Source organism: Talaromyces marneffei, chromosome 6 (assembly GCF_009556855.1).
Source record: "Talaromyces marneffei chromosome 6, complete sequence".
In the NCBI taxonomy this organism is placed as follows: Eukaryota; Fungi; Ascomycota; class Eurotiomycetes; order Eurotiales; family Trichocomaceae; genus Talaromyces; species Talaromyces marneffei.
Genome location: NC_072353.1, coordinates 850,962 through 868,909, shown reverse-complemented (window position 1 = coordinate 868,909; position 17,948 = coordinate 850,962). Strand labels below are relative to the sequence as shown.

Here is a 17,948-nt window from a genome sequence, read left to right as displayed (position 1 = left end):
TAGGCAAATCGTATACGCATACATCGGTAAACGAGAAAGATCGGAATATAACTAGTTAACCAACAAATTCTAGAGCGAATTGAAGGATTCCCGAACCCAGGCGCCTAGGATAAGATGAGTAACGAATCTATCGGAGGTTGCATAAAGATGTGCCGACCCGAGATTCTTGTAATCCCAATACCACTTGAGAGTTTCTAGTGTGGCATTTAGTATTTTTTTTTTTTGGACTCTTATCGAGGCTATATGAGGTGAAAATGTTTGCAAAAAAATGAGTTAGCTCATAGAACTACGGATTTTGTAGAAAACGTTTCGTAAATCATGTTTCCCGGTATTGGTGTGGGTGTGATTAGCACAATATCCGGTATTGGAAATATTCATCCTCCAACAATACTCCGTAGTTAGTTCTCGCTCTCTTCCCCGATTTATTATAATTTTATTTTTTGAAAAATAATTCTGAAACGAGCATCTCAAGCGATGCTACACCATATATAAAACATGTCCTCACCAGTGGAAGAAACTACTCCAACAAACCATATAAAAGCAGTATCCGAAAATGCGGATAACAGTAACACAGTAATTCGGGAACCGGAAGAAGAGGAGGAGGAGGAAGACATTGGCTCGGAGAATAAGAAAAACAAATCAAAATCATCATCCTCACTGGCTATAATTTTCCGTCGCATTTTCAATATCCTCAATTGGGTCCCGCCGTCATGTCGATACGATCCTGAGAATCCGCGAGAATTTACGTTGGCGTTGAATCTGTTGTTTGGGTTTGCGGCGACTTTTACTGTATTCTTTCCCCCAAACTCTTCTACTACGTAGGATATTTTGTGTCTGATTCCAACTGATATAACGTTTGTGCAGGTCGCGAATTTATACTACTCGCACCCAATCCTGGACGTGCTCGCCAAAGATTTCAATGTCTCTCAAGAACGAGCCAGTATTATACCGACATGTGCCCAAGGCGGATATGCGGCTGGTTTATTGTTCATATGTCCCCTGGGTGACCTGATAAAGCGTCGAGGGATGTTGTTGTGGCTGACGTTTCTTACGGCGACGATGACGTTGGGTCTGTGTTTGACGAAGAGTTTTGATGCGTTTGTGGTGATATCTTTTATTATGAGTATTACGACTGTTACACCGGTATTCTTCACCACCCTCTAAAAGGGAAAAACAAAAAAGAAGTTGGAAGTAGATGCTGACCTGTAATAGCAAGTCATGTTACCGCTCGTGGGCACACTTGCACCACCGAATAAACGTGCCACGGCTCTGTCTATTGTTGTCTCTGGATTGATGCTGGGCCTGCTGCTTGCACGTTTATTGTCTGGTATCACTGCCAATTACTCTTCCTGGCGAAACGTGTACTGGATGTCCCTGGCGCTGCAATACGCGATTCTGGTCTTGCTCTGGATGTGGATGCCGGATTATCCTCAATCAAACAAGAATATCAGCTATTTCCGAATACTATTCAGTATTCTGGAGCTCCTGGTCAAACATCCCGTGCTTGTTCAAGCATCGATCATCGCATTCCTCAACTCGTCATGTTTCACATCTTTCTGGACGACGCTTACTTTCTTGCTCTCTGGTGATCCGTACCACTACTCAACCGTGATTATTGGTTTCTTCGCCCTGGCCGGCATAGGACCAATGCTCTTCGGCCCACTTTTCGCAAACCGATTCATCGACCGTTTTCCCATCCACGTTTCTGTTCTTGTCGGAATATGTCTTGCCCTTGTAGGCATTGTCGTGGGCACATATACCGGCAAACACACCGTAGCGGGTCCCATCATCCAAGCCATTCTTTTCGACTTTGGGGCCCAAATCACGCAGATCGCCAATCGAACTGCTATATATGGCGTGGCGCCCAAAGCTGCTAGTCGTGTGAATACGGCGTTTATGGTGTTTTCGTTTTGTGGCCAACTAACAGGGACCGCCGTGGGGAATAAGTTGTATGCTCAAGGGGGGTGGATAAGGTCGGGGAGTGCGAGCGTTGGGTTTATGGGAGGGGCGACTATTGTATTGTTGTTGAGGGGGCCGAAGGAGACAAGATGGTTTGGGTGGAGGGGAGGGTTTGGTCCGTATAGGAGGGATATTGTTGCAGGGAAGAACGGGAATGATGTGGAGAAGCAGCAGCAGCAGCAGCAGCAGCAGCAGCAAAAGTTATCGTCGAGGAATGATTCGCGGGTTGTGCAGAGTGATTCGGAGAAGACCGTTGTTGATGGTGATGCGGGAGAGATTGCGCAAACTCAAGCCTCGAGATCAGGAACTCATCAAAGATACGAAGAGAAGGGGAATGACCAAATGGAGATAAGCAAAGAGAAGAACGTGGAAGGGACAGAGGTGAAGATTTGATTCCACTTGCTGATATATAGATATAGACGAGAACGGCGGCCGTGCGTGTACAGCCGCCTTGTTATTTACAAGGGAGGGTCCATTTCGGTACGCAATTCAGGGTACATGCAAATTAGAAACGAATGCTGTTTATAGATGCTAGATAGAACTATTTTCGGACAAACTCAATACTCTTGTTATAAAACGACTTGCTCCTCACCCATTACATCTATAACAGAATACTTTATATATATAGGGACAGCTCTAGCAGAAAGAAGATAGTAATTGTTTTATTTTAAGCCCAATGACAAATGTGCTTGAGAATAAGGCGTATAAGTTTATCTGAATCAAGGCACCCCGTGATCAAGTTGCCCCCGAGAAGCCTCCACATATTTCAAACTAGTTAGTCAAACCCGAGTTTTACCCATTAGTCAATTTCTCTATATAAGTAGAGTAGTATAATCATGAAATGGCCAATTATCTCTCTCGTTGTTGATGTAAAGCATAAGCTTACATCACGTAAGCTTATACCAATTTCCTAGTCTGGAAAGTTAGGGCTATGTATGGTTATAAGTCTCTGGACACCCCCAACAGCAGAACGACAGCAAAGGGTGAAATTATATACCAGTTATGGCAATCTTTGACTATTCATATACAATCTTCTGCGTCAGGATGTATCTGATATCGTGTACTAAGCAAATGGGATGCAAGTTGAATTGGATCAAGTTATATCTTCACCACTATCTTTTTGCCCCTTTAATATCTAGGGATCTGGTACCAAGCCACTAAGCGTATGCATACTCTTTATCTATCTGGGGTTGATTAGCTGCCCAGATCCTATTTGCTTACAGGAAGAAATCGTCCAGACTTAGATAAAGGATGTCCAGGTGATTCTGTTGAACTTGGATGATAACTATCAGCCGACGCTTTCATTCTAGATAACTAGATGACTAATAATAAGTTATCTTAGAGTAATAGAATGCAATCACACATTCACGTGTATTTCTTTGATTTCTATCTGGTTGATGCTATCATTCTGTTTTTGTCATACAGGACTTTAACTTCAGAAAACAAAGAACTTTAACTTTGGGAGCCCTGCCTTTGTTCCCAACAGAGGCATCGTTGATCAACACCTGCTGACTTCTTTATCTCTTTTCGTTTGCTTGATAACGAACTTTCGGGGTCGAGACTCGAGCCCTATTTATAAAATAAATGATGCCATTATCGCTTTTGACTCAATCAAGCTTTCCCGGACTTCTTTGGATTATTTCTACGCCGTTTCCCGGGGGCCGGTCGTGACTGAGCACGGTCAGCCTCTCGGAAAATTTTCTTTTTTCTTTTTTCCATTTTGCTTTTTATTCTCGGTTTCTAAAAGGTACAGCAGAATATTCTGGCCATTGCTCTTCCTCCGTTCTCCGTTCCTGTCCTGCTAGAAATCGTCCGGCCGGTTGATGGAGGTTTAAATCCTCTCTGTTTCTTCGTCTTCTTTTTCTCCGTCTGAAAAGCAAACATTGCTATCTTTCTCCTTGGAACTCTTCTTGAATACTTTTTACCAAATCGTGATTATGAAAGAGACAGTCGCTACAGCCCAATACAAAATGGGCGCGACAACATACGTGCCAATCGAGCCTCGAAAGCTCCGATACACGGGAGATGCCATGACTGCCTTCAAGGTTGTTAGAGGCACTGAGAAGAAGATTCACAACTGTCCTCATTGTACAATCAGCGGCTCCCATTTCTGTAATCTCTGGGATAACATGGAGGGCAAGAGAGTTTGGGTTGTGAAAGAAAAAGCCAACAAGCCTCCTGTAGACGTGGCTGCCGGGCAGCACACCGGCGGTCGATATGCATTGACATCAGCCTTATCACCTCGTATCCGTATTGTTATGCAAAAACATCGACCCAATGAAAGTGTATTGGATGCTGTCACGACATTTTCTACAGATTTTCATGCCGCCGTCAACGAGGAACGAAAGCAGAGTTCGGGTCTACACGACATTGATCTGATCGAGGACACATATCAGATTGCACTGGAAGTCGGCGCTGAAATTCTCATGGCCGCAGACACCACCGAAACCCCAATCGATATACAACCAGAATTCCATTCATCGCGTGCTGGTTCCGACGACCATCTTTCTTCCTGGGGTCGTTTACTTACTGCTTTAGAATGCGATCCTCCAATTATCGCACTCTTGTCTATTTATTTGATGTTTTGCCAGTCATTCACATTCGAACCTAATCCAACCCAGGCAGACTACGTGTATGCCGCTTTGACTGCAGTTGATTGGGTAAAGGGAAACAATGAGTATAGCAAACGTGTCGAGAAGTTCATAAAGCTGGCTCACGCCGCTGTGCCCAGTTTAGACGATGTCAAGAGTGGACAAGACCGCTCTTTCTGGCGCATTTCGCATCAATATCTTATAGCCATCAACGAATTTGAGAACTCCCGCCCCTTTAAAGCGCCTCGAAAAGCGCACATCGACCACAATGTCAAGCCCGAGCTTGTTATTGCAATGCGTGCTCTAGATACCATCGGTTCGGCATATATGCGTTGTGATGGAGCTGCTTGGTTGGACGACGCCGGCATGGATGCCCTTATTGGATCGGCCCTGCCAAACGACGCCATGGATTTGCATACTGACATTCTCACTGGAGAAACTAGGAATACGATACGTTTGATTTACCCGGACGGTCTCACAATGGATCAGGCAATGAAGACCATGTCCACCTACTTCTCGGGTCAGCTGTGTGAGCTCTTCCGTGACCATGAGCGAGCGCGTTTTGGTCGTCGCGAAGATGGGAGAATTGCGGCGTCGTCTGCCCCGTACAGTCTCTGTCGTGCCCGTCACCGTCGCGTCTTTGAAATTATGGAACTTTATATCAACAAGTACGGTGACCAATTCTGGGAATGGACCTGGGAGATCCTGCGCATGGCAAAGGAGCAAGTTACCGAAGCAGGGCTCAAGGAACCTCTTTTCTGCGCGCTTCTCCGATCTGCGCGGCAGGACGATCTGCCTGAGTCCCCCATCTCAAAATTCTTTGACGCTTACTACGAAATGATTGAAGACGGATCAGCGCAGATGCAGAAAACTACGCCTCTCGGCGTCAGTAAGGATCTTGCAGAAGTTACCCGCAAGATTCATACTTTGTGGCACGGCGAGCTGTTGAGAGACATGAAAGAGCCGGGTTGGGGACGCCGTTTTGATGCTGAATCTGATCGACTCTTTGGCGAGGCTGCTACGATTCTAGAAAAGAATGGGAATGTTGACGGTATGTACAAATTTGCGATTGCTTATGGACGTTTGAGCAATGGTCTGCCTTATCTTGCTTATCATACTATTGATGCTATTATTTTGGCTGACGGCATTCTTTAATCCTAATTTATTTTCTTGTTTATGGAGCATTCTTCTTTCTCTTCATCGCCTTGGTTTTCTTACTTTGTGTAGTTAATGTGAACGCGTTCTAAATGGCCTCATATTAAAAAAACCTAGTGGATAAAAGTACTTTAATTCTCTAAGTAGACGACTTGTTCCTGGACCTCCTTTCGTAAAGCTGAACAATTGAAGAGTCAATGTAGCCTAGAACTAACTATACGCAGAAGGACTTCCGACGCTTGATCTTGTATCGAGGAATTTCACTTGCTATGGGTAACCTATTTAAAGAACAATAATCAGGAGCTTCTTCATCGTTTAATTAAGACAAATACTATTAATATAACCGGAACCTTCTAGTATGCAAATAAAAATAAAAGTTCTGAAAATCTTAAAAAAAGATCAAAAAAGGAAAGAATCCTGGACGTTGTGGGAATCGAACCCACGACCTCCTCAATGCGAATGAGGCGTAATACCCCTATACCAAACGCCCTTGCCCCAGTTTTCCTAAATTTCACATGATCAAGGTAATTGCGCATAAATCCAGCCCTTAGGTTCGTTCTGTGCTTAATTAATTAAGCAAGCATGGACAATGGCACGACTCCCCGAAGTTCCGTCCATACTTATGAGGTGTGATTTTATTTATGGAGCTTATGGCGGCTCTAGTTGGGTACTACTAAGTACAATGGTGTGAGCAGACTATCGTCTACATTTTTTAACCAGATTGCAAGGTTAGAAGCGGTGCCAATCTCTGGCATCTATTGATATAACTATATACAGGCGATGCCGAGGACATTTTCTCTCTCTCATTTCATTCAGATTGAAGGCAAATTGTCATAGCGAGCTTCGGCCCATGGATGACGTATTGCCATGTCGTGTGAGTATGATCTCACTCCAGATATGATAAATTCCGATTTCGCTGGAAAAGGATCTGCCCATTGTTTCCGGGTTTGTTTCAGTAATACGGCCATGACCCAAGCTTCATAGTTCTAAAGTTGGACTACAGCCAACTTTGAATAGCTTATATAGAATGTTGACTGTTGAGAGAGTTCGTCTTCTGTCATTCTTCAGACAGCAACAAGATGATTGACACGACTTCACTCGTCCTCCTGGAGCAAAAATAGATCATTCAGGGCTCATAAGAGTAGTATCAGCAAGCTTCACAAGTTCCGGGCTCCGATTGAAGCTATTTGTGGTCATGTCTCCAGGTTTTCAAGAGGATGGCGGAGTGAATGACGTTCCCTAGAGGATCATGAAGAGTTGATGGTTGAAAGTCATTTCATCCATCACTTGGAAGTCTGACCTCTTGCATCTCTTTGACTTGTAGATGGGCTAGTCGGGCCGCCCAGTGCAGGCGAATTGCTGGCAGCTATACTCGCCACATTGCTAGCATGAGCCAAGAGAAACTTGCAACACGTAAGTGTATACTTGCATGCTCGTGTCCAAGTCTCATCATTCTGATTGAATCCCAGCTTGATGCTTGCATCACCGATCTTGTCGCGCTTAATCTCGTAGGGAAGCTTGAGACCCGTTGTGTTGATACCCTGCTGTCCTCGCCGGCTGGCTGCAGGCACAGGAGTGTTTTCAACATATACACCCAATTGGCGCAGACATTCCAAAAAGGCGACCATTCCAGCGTCAAAACGTCGATGGATCCATGGGAGGTTCAATGGCATGTCACCAGACGAGAAAAGATCGAGGACAGTAGACTTTTGAGCGCTGGACGAACTGTCCGCACCTGGCACTGCTTGACTAGATGACTGGCTTGAGTTCTGCGCTGAATCTTCGAATTTCTCAATCTTTGAATTGGATCCCATAGGCTTCAAACGGTAACCACGGAACTGAAAATCCAGCTTCTCGGCTATTGTCGCTAGCAGGAGACACGTTTGGCCCCAGGCCGCGTTGATTTCTGCCCAGTCGACAGATGGGTTCGCCAGACGACCCAGGCGTAGTCCATTGATGGTTCCAAAAAATCCATCGTGGCCGATACAAAAGGCGTCGTTATAAACATTGGTTCTTTGAAGTCTTTCAAGCTGCCTTGAGTCATGGTCATATCGCATATTCAGAGCATCTCGTTCATCCTGAAAGTCAGTCAAAGATAGCGCGAATGTATTGCGCTCCCTCCAAAACTCCTCTTCGTCAAGATCTAATTGTCGTGATTCCTCCTCCAGATCGGCTATTTCGCGATCGAGATCGGCCTTTTCTTTCTCCAAAGCGAGCAGTTCCTGATAAGCGGCTTCCTCTTCCTGCAATGTAGACTTTAGACTTTTCTCGGCTGCTTCCACTTCGGCCTCTGTCGGTATTGATGCATTAATATTCTTCAAGAATGAGATGTATGCATCCCGTTCCTTCGTAGTACTCGCCAGCCTCTTATGTAGTCCCTCCACAAGTAGGTCGGTACATTCCGTACAAATTGGATGGTCGATATCGGAACGGGCAGAAATGATATCGAACAATCTCGCGGCTTTTTCAGCCTCGTCCGATAATGATTGGTGCTTTGTCTCGCGGCCAGCGGTCGTCTTTGCAACTCCGTTGCCTTGCGCGTGCGACGCAAAACCATCCCCATTCATCCCAGTAGACAGTTGTGGCGGCGCAAGTTGAGATTCGGAAAGCATCACAAAAGACATCCCACCACTGCTCTCACCATGACTCAGTTTCGGGGGTGCTGGATGTGCGCCGCCATCGCGCGGTGGGGGGATTGAGCGTCGATATATAGGAGCATTGGCATGTCTGGAGACACGATCGTACGACTCGCGACGTTCGTGAGGATAAGCTTGTATATGAGAGGTCGCATGGTCAGGATGCTCTGGAAGAGACTTCCCTGTAGAACCTAAGGAATATTAGATCTAGTTGGTCTATAACGATCAGTCAGTACGTACCAACAAGTAGGTCGAAGGCGGCAGGATTGAGAGCCTCGAGAGACCCATCAAGCTTGAGCGGTGTGCGGCACTTTTGACAATACATGGTGTATACCTTCCAGGTTTAGAATTACGGCGGACTTGTCTTCAGCATGATGCCGAGCTCGAAACATGTGTGTCGTAGCTTGGATTGATGATGATGATATATGCGAGTCGTCCAGGCCCACCACGTCATGGTTGCTGGCCGGGGACGCGCTAATCCTGTCTTAAACTAGCCCCTCCGATAAGATTGGGGCGCGTGCTCCGGCCACGCGCCTCGCGTTATCCTTTTCGCAGCTCTCTGTCTACAAGATTGAGCTTTGTGGCTAACTATCGTTCATCGGAATGTCAAAGAAGGTTGATTACTCTCCGCTGGTGGTCTAAAGCTTTTGATTGAAGTTGCATTACATTCTTGGGTATCTCCAGGAGCCGCATCGTCCAGCCCACCATATCGCATTCGTACCTCTGCGAGAGCATTTGCCGACACCTCGAGCTCACAACAATTGACTTTAACTAAATAAATCTGGTCATTGCTTACAATCTCCAACACCTATGCTCTAAACATGGAACCACCGCGCAAACGGCAGCGTCTTTCTCCAGAATCCCCAAACGACAATGACCTACAGATTGCGCGAGCGCGAAACGACCAGAAACTCAAATCGCTATTCGAAGGCATTTTCGAAAAATACGGCAAGGACTTTAGTGATATAGGCGATGAGATTGATCTAAGTACAGGCGAGATTGTGATCAACAAAGGACATGTGCAACGCATGGAACATGAAGACGATACTGGAGAGTTGACGGGAGTCGATTCGGAAGAGGAGGGGGCAGCGTTGCACGATAGACAGGATGGTACCGAAGTCTGGGACACATCCTTTCAAAAAGCAAGAAAGGCTCTTCTCGCTTCGGGAACTAAAGATGTTGGGGCTGTGATCGAGGGTTCGCCTGTTGCTGCACCTGCAAGCAGACCGACCGATCCGAGATGGCAAGCTCCAGAAATAGACGCTAGGTTCTGGACGCCGCCAAAGAAGGAATTACCGAAAGAAGTACATCAGACTCCTCGGACAGAGCGTCCCAAGTCCCCTCTATCCGCCGCATCGGTCTGGGCTGCCCGCACACCAGGCCGTCCACGAGGTTCCACATCAAAGAAACAAAATGTATCGGCCAGCAAGAAAACTCCGACATCGCGCGCAAACTCAAAACGTAAAAGTCCATTGAAGCTTGACTGGAGTTTTGCGCAAGTACAGGACGATAACAGTGACTCGGATGATCCGCTTCAAGATGACTCGCTGCCTTCAAGCATTCGCTCAAATAAAGTCCGTGGGCGCAAGAGTATTTCTGTTACCCCCAAAGCGTTGAATGTTATTTCCAATAACGTGCTTGATGCCACTCCAAAACGCCAGGATAAAGCCTATAAGAAATCAGGACATGTCGAAAAACTAGCGCCAGTACCTGACACGCCTGAAGTGCTTTCCTCTAGTCCAGTCATAACAAACGACACCCCAACACACAGACGGTATCCAGTAAACTTCGACTCGCCCTCGATTATCAAGCTGGATGAGATCATTCTCACACCGGACGAGGTCAAAGTGATTGTCAAACACAAATGCGAATCTGCTACCGGTCTCTGCATGGAAGATATAGTAGAACAGCTTCCTGGGCGGACATTGGATGACCTGCTGAATTGGGCGGACCACCATTCACTTTTGTTTCTGTCAACTGGATCCGTGTCAACTGCCGGTTGGTCGACAGAGGATCTCGAGAAGCTTGATGAATTTGCAGATGAATCGGGGATGTGGTGGCGAGATATTCAGATATCATTTCCTCATCGATCAAGGAAAGAGATTGAGAATCAAATGATACGAATATGGACTGAGAGGATATCAGAAGAACAGCAGAAGAAAGCTGAGGCTGAAAGGATTAAATTGGCGCGAATAAAGCGAAAACATTCACAAATGCCGTACTCGGACGATAATGACCCTGCCTTGAGAACAGGCGATGTTATGACGAATGATGACTTGGAGGACCTTTTGGAAGAGGAGCTGGACAACGACTGGTTGGGTATCTCGGCTATCGACGTGAGACCACGTGAGGCTGATCTCTTTGATAGTTCGCCTCGCAAGTCTCCAAAGAAGTTGTCGCCGATGAAAAGCTCACCGAGGAAGAGCTCAGTATCTCCGCGCAAGTATTATTGATGTCATCTCGATAGTTATCATTATAACAAAGTCCTATAAACTTCACTGTCCTTTTCTAACCACTTTCAGTCTTGCGTATCGATCTTTTGCAATGAAATGATAGATGTTTAAGCGTTGAGCACATCTTCCAGCTTCGTATCGGTTGTGCCGCCAACGTCTCCGGCCATAGCCCAGAACTTAGAAAGATGTCTCGCGCCCGTATCAGTCAATATAGTCACAATGCGATGGCCAGGGCCTAGTTCCAGGGCAGTTTTTACTGCGGCAAAGCCTAGAGAACCATTAGTCCTGGTACATAGATCATTTCAGAGTACAACTCACAGTTCACCGCACTGCTACTCCCCATAAATATCCCATCCTTCTCAACCAGCCAACGCGCCATAGCCATGGCCTGTGCATCTGTAACCCTGATCGCATCGTCAATCAATTCCCGCCCAGCCTCAAAATTAGCCGTCTGTCGATTAATGCCAATTCCTTCAACAATCGTATCAACCTGTGGCCTCCGTCTTGTACCTTCACGTTCTTTAATATCGAACATGACACCATACCGGACACGATTATACAACCCACTTCCCTGTGGGTCAGCGAGAATAATCTTGATATCCGGCAATCTAGGCTTCAGAAACAGCGCAACACCAGATATAGTACCCCCAGTCCCTGCACCGGCAACAAATGCATCAAGTTTCCCGCCGCATTGCGCATATATTTCGGGTCCTGTTCCCTTGAAATGAGCCACATGGTTAGCCGCATTTTCAAACTGGTCTGTGAAAAAGCCTCTTCCTGTAGATACGCCAGGCTCAGTGGTAGGGTCTGTGGTCGTTAATTGTGTGCCGCTCTTAGATGAGAGCTTGTCTGGTGATGTATTGCTCGAAGCAGTCCGGTCTCGAGCCAGGTTTCGAGCTCTGTTTACGAAGTTTGCTTGTTCCACGATTGGGGCCGGTGGAACTCGGTCTACGACTGCTCCTAGTTTGAGAAGGAGGTCCGACTTTTCCATTGCTTGGTCGGATGGCATGCAACTGGAAAAGTTAGCATTCAAATCAAGGTATTTTGCCGGTTGATTAAGCTTACATGTGAGCCAAGTAGCCACGGGCACGAGCAAGTGTCGCTAGAGATATACCTGTTGAACCAGAAGTGCCTTCGTATATTACGTCTCCTGAATGTGGGCACAAAGAACCCTCTCTTTCAGCCTGAAAGTTGTTAGAGTATTGACAGCGCAATCCTATTGAGCATCTAGACTTACCGTCTCTATCATGCTCAATGCCACTCTATCCTTGGGGCTACCACCTGCGCCATTGAGAAACTAGTATGTCTATTAGCCTATGTTCAAACTTGTGTTTCAATTGACTCACTTCAGCCTTTGCGAGAATCTCGCACCCAGTTTCCTCTGATAGCGACTTGATGCGAAACAGTGGCGTATTGCCAATGCATCCTTCAACGCCATCTACTATGGCTGGAGGTCCATGGCGCACAGAGGCTAGTAATTTCTCACCATCCGGATTTTTGGCTCTAGTACCTGCGGATTGTGTGGTTGTGCAAGTAGGTGTTTTGGGTAGTTGGTGGTAACGATAATATATTTCCGTCAAAACTACGGTTACTAGAACACCAGTGACGAATGGGCCGAAGTAGAAGTGGCGTGCGTCACCCATTGCAAGAGTCAAAATCCGTTCCAGTGGCTCTTTGTATAGTAATCCTCTGGATAGTTGTACTTTGTTGATCGAAATCCGTCAAATAGTTAAACAAGTTAAATCGCTTTTTCATCGTACGGCTTATGTAAGCGATGAGGATATTGGCGGGCAGAGGAAGCTTGGACCACCAAACTCTTATGTTCAATGTTGGCCGCCATCCGCAAGAACCACACTCTTCACAGAGAACGTCAAGGGTCACCACCAAACAGCTTTCCGGTTCCAATGGAATCACCTCTCCTCAACCAGCTGTTCCGACAGCTTTTCAACCATCGAACATGTCAATGCACAGCTCCGAGATCCGTCCGGCGACTCAATGGCGCGAGACGTGGCTTGCAACAATACCAACACCAGACTCGCTCATTCCTTAGCAGACGGGAGACAAGTTCAAAAAAGAATGTTACAAACGATGGGACCATGTGGACGAAGCGGGACGATTACCCCAGAGACCTGGAGCAGCAATTGCGGACGTTTCCACTAGTGACGGCGAAGGACTTGCGAAGTAGGCGCGAAAGGCCGAGGCAGGTGAAAATGCTGACGAGGGAGTTTATCGAGGGTATGCATTATATCTGTTCAAGAAATATTATGAGATTTGACTAAAAAACTGTTGCAGACAGCTTATACAACCCCCATTATGGATATTTCTCCAAACACGCAACCATCTTCCATCCCGGCGAACCATTCGATTTCAGTCGCATCGAAGACGGTCCTCACTTCCACCGCCTGCTAGGCGAGCGATACACCGAATTTGAAGACAAACTAGACGAGATAAATCCCGACATTGCTCGGCAACTATGGCACACGCCCACCGAACTGTTTCGACCGTACTACGGAGAGGCCATTGCCCGATATCTAGTCACAAACTACCGCCTCTCACTGTACCCTTACCATGATCTGATAATCTACGAAATGGGCGCCGGAAACGGAACACTAATGTTGAATATCCTCGATTTCATCCGCGACTCTGATCCCGAAGTCTACGCCCGCACAAAATTCAAGATCATCGAAATTTCCTCCTCGCTCGCAAAAGTCCAGAAAGAGAATCTACAAGCCTCTCTCAGCGCGGGGGGTCATACAGGACACGTCCAGATCATCAATAAATCCATCTTTGACTGGAACGAATACATCCATTCCCCTTGCTTTTTTCTTGCGTTGGAGGTGTTTGACAATTTCTCTCACGACGCTATTCGGTACGACTACGAGACCGAAATGCCGCAGCAAGGCGGCGTCGTAATCGACTCGGACGGCGAATTCTGTGAATACTACAACACAACCCTCGACCCACTCGCATCTCGGTTTTTGAGGGCGAGACAAGCAGCATCCCGCCGCCCGTTTCCCACTCCATTACCATCAAAGTTAGCGCGGAGTATTCGCAGTTCATTGCCAATTGGTAAACGCGACTATACACTCCCGGAATACATACCGACTCGGCTCATGCAATTCTTCGATATTTTGAGAGATTATTTCCCGGCTCATAGGTTGGTCACGAGCGATTTTAGTAGTTTGCCGGATGCAGTGCCAGGACTCAATGCGCCGGTTGTGCAGACGAGGTATAAGCGGAGGACAGTGCCTGTGTCTACTCCTTTCGTACGTCCCTATACCCCCCCTCTCTCTTACACACTATCCCTCCCACTCACTAATCTTTGAACCGTTATAGGTCCACCAAGGCTACTTCGACATCTTCTTCCCAACCGACTTCAACGTCGTCGAGGACCTGTACCGCGCCATAACCGGAAAACTGACCTTCGTCTCCAGCCACCAGGAATTCATGGAGCGGTGGGCTTATATTGGGGATACTGAGACGAGGAGTGGGGAGAATCCGTTGTTGACGTGGTATAAGAATGCCAAGGTTTTGGCTACTGTATAAACAATCCGTTTGTTGGGTTGGGATGTGGGGTTTTCATTATGTATATTATTAAGGTTGATATCCAGGAGGCGTTTGAATCTACAAGATTATCACACGTTTTAAGATGTTGTACTGAAGATATTAGATCAAATTATCCTTTCCGCCCCTCTTTTCAAGAGATTAAAGAAATAATTACGTGCGGTGTCTACCATCATGATATAACAGAATAGCTCAGCCCAAGAGAGACAGAGAGAGAGAGGGAATGAACAGGCAAGAAATCACCAATATGAAAATCAGAGGCCAACTCAGAACGCCGCTCAACACCAATGCAGTAGTAAATAATCAGAATTGACACGAAGTCCAATGTATGCACATGGAAAATGGAATGGGTTGAGAGAATGCAAACGTAGCTTATTGAATATGCTCTATTTATAGAACAACGGCAAAACCACCTACCAAACCAGCGGCAACCATGAAAAGTCCATAAACCTGGCCAAATTCACTCAAAAATGGTCTCATGGCACCCATCGATCCTCCAGTCGCAACGGAAGCCGACCCAGTGCCGAATCCAGTGTAGATGACATCACCACTGCTGGTACTCGTGGCGGAACCCGTGGCACTCGCCGCGGTAGTAGTGATGTTGTAACGTTTGGGTTCCTGGGCGCCGCAAGGGTGGTTTTGGACGCAGGCTGCTTGGCAGGCGGAGTCACCGTTGCAGTCGGCTTGACATTTGATGTTGACCGCGGTGCAGATGAAGTAGGGCATTGTTAGAGAGTATTCGCTGGAGTTGGGGGTTTGGCCGTTGCTACAGACGCAGGAATAGTTGAGGGTGGTCTAAAAGAATACGTTAACAAGAGGTAGTTATCACAAATCGACTGAAAGAGCTTACAGCGTCGCAGGTGTTGCTCTGTGTATCGGCAGTGCCGTTGGGAAGTTGGAGGCAGATCAGAGGACACGACGATTGTTGCTGTTCGCACCATTGGTCTGTTTGGTGATTAGATGTCATGTTTCCTGGAAATAAGCAATCGAAGGGATCTTACCCCGAGTAGAGAGAGGAATAGAGTTGGGGTCGATTCCCTGACTAGCTGCCAAACTGACCATCCATGCAAGATAGAGCACCGCCTGAGCAAGCATCGTGGAATTCTTTCGTGATACTGGTCGATATGCAATGTGTGGTGGAAAAGTCGAGTATCTAGAGATAATGATAAGCAACTCGGCTTACTCTCTTGGTAAAATAATATATGTGACGGTGAGAGTGAAAGGAGGGAAGTGCAGAAGAAAGTGATAATAAGAGAATGTAGATCAGACACTCCAAACAAATAAACAAGCATTCTTGGTGTTTGGCTGTTTGCCGAAAGGAATGCATTCGGCTATTTCACCTACCAGATTTTGAGGGAGCGGGTGTCACACGAGTGCGGATTCAGAGTGGTCGAGATGACGGTAGAACGTTTGGGTAGAGAGTACCAAAGAGTGACGAGATGGAAGCAGATGTTTGATTGCCCCAAGTTGGATGAGGCATCAATTGATGTGTTGTTTCAATGTTGTGGGGAGAGAATGTGAGACAAAGAGAGGAGTCTCTAGAAGGTACGACAGAGGGAGGTCGGAGGAAGCCACAGGGGCATTCCACATTGGGAAGACGACGGGATGTACCATGCATGATCGTGGTCCGTTTTAGGAACAGGAACCCTTTCCGTTGTTTGGCTCGGCTATTGCATCCTCTTTATCTCCATACGTATACGCTACGTATGGAGTAGTACTCTCCGTAGAACATGTGCTCTGTAACTATGTCTAGTCTCGGCATCCACAATCTCCGTCCTCTGTACAGCTCTCTACTCGGAGCGTGTGGGGATATTTATCAGTTGTTATCGGACAGAAGCACTGATTAACAGCGGTCAGGAGGCTGCTGTCAATAATTGAGGTTCTTCAAGAAAAAGCAAAAGCGGAGCAAGCCATCGGAGTACGCATTGGCTCAAGGAGAAAGGGGGGAGGAGCTCGGAGCTTTAGTCAAAACTTAGCTAGGCGCCTGTGGTAGCAGACAACGCTGTTCTGCTTATTCTTTTGAGCTTGCAAGCATCCTGTTGAATGATTCATGCAAAGTCAAGCTTCAATTTCCAAACAAACCTAGTTAGGAGGCTAGGCTAATATTATATTCTGTTTCTGGTCGAAGATCGGCGAATTGACGAATTCTCTAAAAAGGTCCATGTTTGCGATGCCTCAGGCCGGAAATGGGACCCCCGCCTCCATTTGGCCATCGCTGATTGGCGGAGTCATTCCGGCTTGCTTGCCGTGGTGCACGGACCAGGTCAAGAGCAACATCAGCTTCTGGAAGGCTTGTCAAAGTTGGCAATGCGCTTTCCTTGACACCTTGACAGCTTGACAGCTCGCGCCTTGCGCAAGCATTACTTTGCTTTGCACTACATTACTACGTAGTGCTCATTGGCCAACCGCTGTGTTTCCTGGCATTTGCGCTGACTTGTCGCTATCAACATTGCATTCGTCAGACAGACGATCGTTGTGCTACTACATACCCGGTGTGCTCACTGATCTCAATGGATGGAGCATACAACCGATGACGAGAGGGGTTCAAGCGAACCCTCAGCAGCGCAACCGGCGCCTGCCGTTGATAATAACAATAATCACGACGACAACAAGACCAGCAGGCGCAATGTGAGCGAACCGAGTAATGACGACACTACTGGATCGTCAATAGCAGAAGAACCTCCTCATGCCGGCGATACGAATGGCGCCACGCATCCCCATCCAGACACAAGCACAGAACAATCACGAAAAGACAGACCTATATCAGGCGTCGTACCGCCATACTGGCGCCATCAGAGAGTGCTCTCGCGCGCCTCGCTGGCCTCCTCAGTTGATACATACCCGAGTTCGAACCCCGCTATAACGCTTGAAGATCACACGGTGGACCCCAATGCCACAACTACCAGAGGGCTATGGGCACGCAGCGTGACGATAGACGATCATGTCGTTGTATCGGGGAAGACGGGGATAGGCGCCTATGTTGTTTGGATGTGTAATGTGCAAACCTTGGATGTTCGTCCTGCTCCCCTCCAACATCTAAAACCCTTCTAGGAAAGTCATTATGCTAATGATACGACAGGGCGGCCCCATGATGATACCCATGCGATACTCCGAATTCGATGAGCTCCGCTCCTTACTCGCAACCGCATTCCCACATGCATGCAATGCATTACCACCCTTACCTCCAAAGAGCGTGCTCTTCAAATTCCGACCCAAATTTCTGGAATCAAGACGTATAGGATTGCAATACTTTTTGAATTGTGTGTTGCTGAACCCTGAGTTTTCTGGGTCGCCGGTGTTGAAAGATTTTTTGTTTGCGCGGGTTAATTGATGATCTACAACAACCTCGATTCGAGGCACTGCTACCATATATGTAATGTATTCCCATCGAATCCTGATTCAGGATTTTTGGTCCTTCTTTTCATTTTTTTGATACCTATTTAATTATGTACATATTTTGTCCTACGAGTCTATATTCTTTCTGTCATCGACCGATTGATGATCCGATAATGTCATGACATCACAACCCGGCGATAACCCTACCTTTACAACTTACCATTGCACGACTTGTCCCTGCAGAAAAAATATAA

The 17,948-nt window shown here is 46.8% G+C and overlaps 8 protein-coding genes and 1 non-coding gene across 9 annotated transcripts; 5 read left to right on the top strand and 4 right to left on the bottom strand.

Moving 5' to 3' along the window:
* Positions 1-495: 495 nt before the first annotated feature.
* EYB26_007819 (uncharacterized protein) lies at positions 496-2,352 on the top strand (the record flags this gene model as incomplete). Its single annotated transcript, XM_054267079.1, has 3 exons — positions 496-789; positions 865-1,143; positions 1,213-2,352. The coding sequence occupies 3 exons, from the start codon at positions 496-498 to the stop codon at positions 2,350-2,352; spliced, it is 1,713 nt and encodes a 570-aa protein (XP_054123054.1).
* A 1,577-nt stretch (positions 2,353-3,929) lies between these two features.
* On the top strand, positions 3,930-5,705 carry EYB26_007818 (uncharacterized protein; the record flags this gene model as incomplete). Its single annotated transcript, XM_054267078.1, has 1 exon — positions 3,930-5,705. The coding sequence occupies one exon, from the start codon at positions 3,930-3,932 to the stop codon at positions 5,703-5,705; it is 1,776 nt and encodes a 591-aa protein (XP_054123053.1).
* A 418-nt stretch (positions 5,706-6,123) lies between these two features.
* On the bottom strand, positions 6,124-6,195 carry EYB26_007817. The gene has a single exon. It is a non-coding gene; the product is annotated as a tRNA-Ala (tRNA).
* Positions 6,196-6,988: 793 nt separating this feature from the next.
* Positions 6,989-8,666, bottom strand: EYB26_007816 (uncharacterized protein; the record flags this gene model as incomplete). The annotated part of the gene is made up of 2 exons (XM_054267077.1): positions 6,989-8,532; positions 8,582-8,666. The coding sequence occupies 2 exons, from the start codon at positions 8,664-8,666 to the stop codon at positions 6,989-6,991; spliced, it is 1,629 nt and encodes a 542-aa protein (XP_054123052.1).
* Positions 8,667-9,162: 496 nt separating this feature from the next.
* On the top strand, positions 9,163-10,794 carry EYB26_007815 (uncharacterized protein; the record flags this gene model as incomplete). The annotated part of the gene is made up of 1 exon (XM_054267076.1): positions 9,163-10,794. The coding sequence occupies one exon, from the start codon at positions 9,163-9,165 to the stop codon at positions 10,792-10,794; it is 1,632 nt and encodes a 543-aa protein (XP_054123051.1).
* A 107-nt stretch (positions 10,795-10,901) lies between these two features.
* Positions 10,902-12,437, bottom strand: EYB26_007814 (uncharacterized protein; the record flags this gene model as incomplete). Its single annotated transcript, XM_054267075.1, has 5 exons — positions 10,902-11,062; positions 11,113-11,807; positions 11,860-11,978; positions 12,032-12,091; positions 12,141-12,437. The coding sequence occupies 5 exons, from the start codon at positions 12,435-12,437 to the stop codon at positions 10,902-10,904; spliced, it is 1,332 nt and encodes a 443-aa protein (XP_054123050.1).
* A 183-nt stretch (positions 12,438-12,620) lies between these two features.
* Positions 12,621-14,340, top strand: EYB26_007813 (uncharacterized protein; the record flags this gene model as incomplete). Its single annotated transcript, XM_054267074.1, has 3 exons — positions 12,621-13,029; positions 13,087-14,060; positions 14,131-14,340. The coding sequence occupies 3 exons, from the start codon at positions 12,621-12,623 to the stop codon at positions 14,338-14,340; spliced, it is 1,593 nt and encodes a 530-aa protein (XP_054123049.1).
* Positions 14,341-14,748: 408 nt separating this feature from the next.
* On the bottom strand, positions 14,749-15,453 carry EYB26_007812 (uncharacterized protein; the record flags this gene model as incomplete). Its single annotated transcript, XM_054267073.1, has 3 exons — positions 14,749-15,153; positions 15,209-15,303; positions 15,360-15,453. The coding sequence occupies 3 exons, from the start codon at positions 15,451-15,453 to the stop codon at positions 14,749-14,751; spliced, it is 594 nt and encodes a 197-aa protein (XP_054123048.1).
* A 1,419-nt stretch (positions 15,454-16,872) lies between these two features.
* EYB26_007811 (uncharacterized protein) lies at positions 16,873-17,689 on the top strand (the record flags this gene model as incomplete). Its single annotated transcript, XM_054267072.1, has 2 exons — positions 16,873-17,370; positions 17,438-17,689. 2 exons carry the CDS (start codon positions 16,873-16,875, stop codon positions 17,687-17,689), a joined length of 750 nt encoding a protein of 249 aa, XP_054123047.1.
* Between the last annotated feature and the right edge of the window lie 259 nt (positions 17,690-17,948).